Source organism: Lupinus angustifolius, chromosome LG12 (assembly GCF_001865875.1).
Source record: "Lupinus angustifolius cultivar Tanjil chromosome LG12, LupAngTanjil_v1.0, whole genome shotgun sequence".
NCBI lineage: Eukaryota > Viridiplantae > Streptophyta > Magnoliopsida > Fabales > Fabaceae > Lupinus > Lupinus angustifolius.
The window spans coordinates 4,594,001-4,601,231 of record NC_032020.1 but is presented as its reverse complement, the minus strand read 5'-3'; the positions used below and the strand labels follow the sequence as shown (position 1 = coordinate 4,601,231).

Here is a 7,231-nt window from a genome sequence, read left to right as displayed (position 1 = left end):
TTCACCTATATATTTTGAACCATTCTATGTTTCGTGTAATGTGGTGGGAGTGACCAATATCAAATATTCACTCATCTATACATTAATTGATTTGGTGATACATATAACATATCACCTTCATTGTTGTGATTGAAATCATCTTCATGTGTAATGTTTTCAAATGAATATGCTTCATCATTCCCCACTAGCTTGTTAGGACTCCATTTTTTTGGAACAATCCATTAAACAACATCTGTTCCAACACTTAAAGCATTATGTTGGTGTTTTGCCCCTAGAATTCAATTTGCCCCTTTGGCAGGACCTCATCTGCCTTATTTTCTCCCACACGCTTGACACTCTTCCCCTACATTCTATCTTCTTTGGTTATGGGGAAAAAGTACATCCATGGTTTTATCTAGTTTGATTAAATATTTCTCGTACGTTAATTTCGTCACCAAGTATTCGTACGAATTGGGCATAACACAATAAAATTATTACTTTATCCTCTTCGTCAAATTCTACATCAAGTATATGCAAGTCATTGATTACTAAATTGAAAGTGCTGAGGCACTTTTGGATATCATTAACCTCTTGCATCTTCATACTATAGAGGCTATTTTTATAGTACAACTTCTTTGTTAGAGACTTAGACATGAAATATTTCTCAAATGTTTCCCACCCATACTTCTACTCGTGATGTCAAACCCATAATATAATACATTACCTCATTTGATAGACAAAGTTGTATGGTTCATGAAGCTTTCTCCTTCAAAACTTACTAAAGTAGTTGTTTCATATCATTTAGTTTATTATCTCACAACGCTTTCGATACACCTTGTTGAGCCAACACCTCCTTAACCCAACTTTACTATAATTTGAAATTACCAGTTCCATCAAACTTCTCCACTCCGAATTTGTCACATGGGTTAAGAACCATCTAATACCAATTGTTGGGATCAAGTAAAAAATCAAATAGTAAAGAGAATAGATAGAAGATAGATAAACATAAGGATTTTTTTTAACGATGATCGACCAATTTGTGCCTACATCCTTAAGCGTATTGAGCAACTACCAATATGTATTAGAGAATAACGATTTAGGTTTGTGGTTACTTTAAATCAATAGGTTTGCATAACACATATATATAGTCATCTACCCCAATCATTTTATAACAATCCAAGCTCATAACTCGGGTTTTTCTTTTCGGGAGAAAAAATGGTTCAAATGTGAACCATTTGCACAACAAAAACATATGAGTAAAGTGTACTCTAACCAAAACAACAATTGAATAGTTTACTAAAAATTTAAACAAACTTACTTTAACACTAAATAATTTGTTGAATATGGACTGTAGTTCTTAGTGTATTCAAGGTAATAAAAAAATCTACTTTACTATTCACCATAATCACTAAATTCATCCAAATACCCTTAAAATTAATTTTTATTTTTTACATGACTTAAAAAATGATAGGGTTAGGGATGTTTAAAATATACTATTATGAGAAGTCCTACATTAAATAAGATCATAGTGGAGGAGAGAGACCAAAGCTATATATTGGGATCAAATTTCTTATTATAACCTATACCAATTAGAAACACCATATGGGTCATGTGCCCATGATAGGTGTGTTCGAGCGTGTAATCCTACTCCCTAAAAATATGTTTGGTTTATTTGATTGCTTGTGGCCAATGTTGTAAAAAAATTGTTTCCTCTATACCAACAATTGGTATTAGAGTCCATTTCACATATGACTCTTAATCCAGGCGCCATATTCATGATGGAGAAGTTCAATATAACTAAAACTTTTGATTGTGACAAAGAATCATGAAAGATGTGTTGGTTGAACAATGCTTATTAAAGGTATTGCACGAGGATAAATAAAATGAGTTGAATGAGAAGGAAACATGGCACAGCCATGATGGAGGCCACTATCGTTTATTTAATTAGGACCTAGGTGGAGATAGGGATCTACATGGAGCGTCGAGCTCTGAGAAAATGCTGATAGTATCTCTAATTATCGAATAAGATGATATTATTTGGGATGAAAAGTGGAGAGGGATGTTTATTGCTAGCACATACACAATAGCACATAAGCTTTAAGTGACTTCGATGAAGGTGTAGCACAAGTATTGGTTTGGATGTAAGATATAACACATGCATTGGTAGAAATGCAGAGTATAACATGGACATTGACATGGATGCAAAGGCGTGACACAAATATTTGTTTCAATGGATGCAAGGTGGTGAGTGTACTCCTTAAGATGGAGTATGATAATTCTTTGAACTGTGATTGTAATTATGTATAGACGATGGTGGTAGTTGTTGATGCTTTCTAATGAAGCTCCATAGTTTAGTTCGGCTAAGTATTGAAGAGAGCGGGTGTTGGTGAACTTTTATGTAGAATTTTCATAATATTGGAAGACTTCCTAGCAATGAAGAACTAAACGACATGTTCCGTTGGATGGAAGTATATGAAGCTTCACTACAGGTTTAGAGAAGTTGCGCTACAAGCATGGAAAGTTGGAATATTAATAAAATCATCAAGGATACTAAAAAATGATTACAGTAAAGGGGAGTAGGCTCTCATGTGGAGAAAGTCTCATGGAGGAGTTGACTAAAGAGAGTTAGAAATTGAGCAAGGTAGATTTCCTAATGAGCATGATATTCATCAAGTTGAAATTGTTGCGTAGATTTCCTAAGGGGTAGGATATTCGCCGTATGGAAGTTTTTGCATAAATTTCCTAAGGAGCGTGATATTTATCTATTTCTATCAAGATGGAGATTGTCGAAAATACTTGAAATATATTATTATGAGAGGTTCCACCTTACCTAGGGTTGAATTGGAGGAGAGAGACCAAAGCTATATATTGGACTCAAATCCCTTGTTATAAATTGCACAAGTTAGAAACATTAGAGCCTTGTGCTCATGGTGGGTGTACTCAAGCTTGTAATCTTATTCTCTAATAATATATTGATAGTCGTTTCACGCTCCTGGTAATATATACACAATTGATTGAACCCCATAATGATTTTCTTGTTTTATTCTTCAACCTTTATTTGATTGTTTGTTGCTCATAGTTGTAACAATTGATTCCGCTGCACTAACAAATAAAACTGTTTGGGAAGGCACATACTTCCAAATTTTGTTTGTTTTGAATTTCATGTAACTTGTCCACATGCAACTTCCCTCTATCAAGATATATGCTTCACAAAATGTGTAAGCTTATTTTTCTAATCCACAATTGTTTTCTTGCACCTTTAATTATATCACCCAATACAGCTTTTCATCATCATATGAGGTAGACTGATCTCACCACTCATTTTAAAGAATGGTGTCCCTTATCTCACATTCTCTCTACCTTCCTTGAGAGCATCCTCTCTACCTTCCTTGAGAGCATATTATTTCACCTAAAGTTGTATTCTACCTTTTTTTTTGTTGAAGAAATCTCTTATTCTTAAGCCAATATGGCTCAAACCCACTTAACTCAGGTTATTCTTTTTATTTAGTTATATTTTTGTGCATTGTCCCTTATTCAATTCCCCTAAAACAATCTCCTTCGTTGGGGCCAATTCTTTATCTCCATATCTACCCAAATTCTTCAATCTAGTGTTATAAAAATTAGTTTGGACTGGCCGATTCGACCAATTCAACTATGAATCATATATCTAATTGGTCCAAGCCTCTAATCTTTTGTATCAAAATCAGAATAACTTGATTCGACTCGAGGATCAAATGGTTGAACCAGTTGGATCGGCCAAGTAAATCAAAAAGTATTTTTATAACAATCAAAACGACGTCGTTTTGAGATACAAAAATAAATCAAATGCTTTCAACTCATTTATAATTATGTTTGTCATTTGTTATCTTTATTTCTAGCAAAATCTTACCTGCTTAATTGAATTTTAAACTTATTTATATATTTTTGTTGCAATTAAAACATATAACCTATGTTTATTGATGATGCTTTCAATTTATTTGTGATATTTGTCAGTATTAAAATCTTCTTTATTGATGGTTTAATTAGGTATAATTATGTTTTTAAATTTGAAGGATAGAGTTATTAAATAATGTTAGCGATTATTACGAATTTTTTAGAATTTTTAATGTAAACCGAGTCAAACAGTCCAAACATTGATTTACTAGTCCAACTAATAACTTTTTGATCCAATATCCTTACCGAGTCATTGATCAATCTGAATTTAATAACTCTACTCCAATCTACCATATCATTTTGTAGACGTTATTGTTGGTGTAGCGAAAGTAATCTTGTGCAGCGTTAGCCACAAACAATCAAATAAAAGACATAAAATAAATATAAGAGAAGAAGATAAGATAATTTTTTAACGAGGTTCGACCAATTTTGCCTACGCCCCTGGGAGCGCTGAACGACTACCAAGATATTATTAGAAAATAAAGATTACAAATCCTAACACACTCATGGGCCCACTTGCCCATGTGGTGTTTCTATTTGGTGCTTATATATGGTGCACATTGCAACAATAGACTTAAGTCCAATATATAACACTGATAGTCTACTTTATTTTATTACTAGATAACATGGGACTAACACAATATATTTCAAACATCCCAACAATTACAATGACATGCTGCACCAAAAAAAAAACTCAGAATAGCCTAAAATAATTGGGCCTTGGTACGGGTTGGGCCTTTCATTACATGAGTTGTCTCAAACTAATGGCCTTACCCGGTGAACATTTGGCCCAATCAACCCAATATTTCACAAGCCAGAGTTGTTACATAACTATATAGGGTCAGTATAAACTCACAATACTTCTTTTCTGTCTTATAATACTTTCTGATAGAAAAAGAAATTAAAGTATCCAACAGTAGCACAAGTGGCACCAAAGGCTCTCTTAGCTTCAAGAACAATTCAGCTAAATGACAATCTTTATTCAATATACCTGAAGTTTAGTTCTACTTATCATGTATCAAATAGGAACTGTAGTCTACAAAAATATCAAAAAAATTAAACAGCTTATTTATACTTCACAGTTTACATATCAAGGTGGCAAAATTCTCAACTTGAAATTCCTACAACTTCATCAACAAACTCATGTAGTAAAAGGTCCAAAATTTTGTCCTCAAACAACAAACAGATTTCTTCAAAACCTTCATTATTTTTTGGTGTGATGTTTGACTCTCTAATATCCTTTTCTGTCAAAGTGTGAAGCTTCATGAATACTTCTGAGTAATACTCTGCTTCCCTGTTGAGGTCAGTGTATGCGCAACCTTTAATATTGTTTGTCTTCTCTTCAACACCATCATCACCTAAGGACACTAGTGATGAAGATTTCAACTTTGACCTTGAAGCTAAGGGGCTTGTGCTATGACTATTATCTGCAATAAACAATAATGATAATCAAATATTTAACTAAGTATTAAGTTGAAAACACTGTAACAGGATTGGAAGGAATGATAGTGCTTAGATGCTGCCACACTGATAGAATCAATGACTCCTGGTGACCCAATGTTTACTTAAGCCTATGAGACCGAATCACAATGATGCAACTGCATCGGACTATATTTAGACCGTATTGAATTTAAAAATATTTTTTTAATTACAAAATAATTTATACGATAGTAATCCCAATGCGTATTTCATCAGCTACAATAACCACAACCACAATAACTGCCGTCATCACTACAACCATGATTTAAAACACTTACTCTAATGTAATGCATTTTTAAACTAATCAAGAGTTCCATAGCAAAGTAGTAAAAATGGATAACAGGCATAGATTCAACTTCAACTCAACCATAAGTTCATAACTAAACAACTTTAAATAATAATAAATAAATTAATTAAGAATGTAATTAACATACCTATAAAATTGGTTTCATAAAGGAAAGGGTAGTCATTGGTATCTAGAACAGAAACCGGACTGAGATTTTCTGCGTTATTTTCAGTCTCTATTTTCTTCTTATGTGACTTCTGGTTTCTTTTGTTGACTATGAGTTTTGGTTCAACAAAACCTTTCTTCTTATTTGGCAATGAAGAATTTGTGCTTGAGGAAACATTCGACAAATCTTTAACTTCACAGTGATGTTTTCTAACCATTCTACTTTGCTTAGAAGAAGAAGAAGAAGAAGGGACCCTTCTTGGTTCATTTTTCAACTTAGAAATCTTCTTGTTTTTCCCTTGGTTCCATTCTTTCTTCACAGTACTACTAACCTTCTCTTTCAAAATTTCCATGTTCTTACTCCCTTGTTTCTTCTTCTGTTTCAATTCTCTAACACCCTTTTCCTCTTTCTTCAACTTATCTTCTTCACCTCTACTCTCACCATCACCCCAATAAAGCACAACAAGATCATGATTTTGCTTCCGACCCAATGCAGGAACCTCTCGAAACGATGCAGAAGTTTTCATTCTACGGTGCATGCTGGCTTGTTTTAGATCAAACTCTACCAAGTAATCAACAAAATTCACTGACCTACTTCTTGGAACAGAATCTGGGGTTGATCCTTTGGTTATAAATTTAGTGTTTGGAAGTGAATCCAAACCCATTAACCTTGCTACAACTCCAGGAGTAGCTGCATATTTATCAACAATGGTTTCTTTGTTTAATGGCACAAGTTGCATAAGTTCTGGTTTCTCTAGCTCTGTAACATGATTAGATGAATTCACTGGAGGACTAGTTTTATTTCCAACACACAGAACTTGCAAGAAACCAGAGAAACACCCTGATTTTGCTTTCTGTGGTTTAGCCATAACTAATTAATTAACCTTCTAAATTGTAATGGATAGTGGTAGTGTTTTTTTTTGTATATCAAGGTATACTCACTCTATTGTAAAGGAACTAGTCACTTTCGGGATGAGTGACTTATACCAAAAGGAATCAAACTAATTCCTATGGATAACGAACTAATGGATAGTTGTAGTATTTAAGGAGGTAGAAGTGGCAATGTAGTGATGTAGAGAAGACAATGGTCACTGCAATGGTTGAAAAGAGAGAGGAGCAGAAAAAGTTGAGGTGATGAGGTTTCAATGTGAGTGAAAAAGGTGATTATCAATGATTAAATAGTAGAGTGGTGGGTGACAAGATATAAGTTTTATGTTAGGAGAGAGTACCATGTGATTAATGAAAGTAATAAACAATTAATTCCTAATTGATTATGATTTAGTTTTTGGGTACATAATTGATTTAAGATTTACTTATAATACACCATAAATTTAGAAAATATTTGACTCTTATAACAACCCAATATTTGACCCGCATCACTAATATATT

The 7,231-nt window shown here is 33.4% G+C and overlaps 1 protein-coding gene across 2 annotated transcripts; it reads right to left on the bottom strand.

Moving 5' to 3' along the window:
- On the bottom strand, window positions 4,872-6,973 carry LOC109361589. 2 transcript variants are annotated; one of them, XM_019607089.1, is made up of 4 exons: window positions 6,899-6,973; window positions 5,826-6,732; window positions 5,319-5,339; window positions 4,872-5,276 (listed from the first exon to the last, which is right to left on the bottom strand). In XM_019607089.1, the coding sequence occupies exons 2-4, from the start codon at window positions 6,709-6,711 to the stop codon at window positions 5,020-5,022; spliced, it is 1,164 nt and encodes a 387-aa protein (XP_019462634.1). In that variant the 5' UTR covers window positions 6,712-6,732; window positions 6,899-6,973; the 3' UTR covers window positions 4,872-5,019. The 2 variants fall into 2 exon arrangements, with proteins under 2 accessions (XP_019462634.1, XP_019462633.1); XM_019607088.1 differs by having other exon boundaries at window positions 4,872-5,339.

Coding starts and splice junctions, on each gene's coding strand:
- LOC109361589 (XM_019607088.1), bottom strand. CDS start 6,711: ATGGCTAAACCACAGAAAGCAAAATCAGGGTGTTTCTCTGGTTTCTTG. Junction 5,340..5,825: donor TTATGAAACCAATTTTATAG/GTATGTTAATTA, acceptor TGTTTATTGCAG/ATAATAGTCATAGCACAAGC.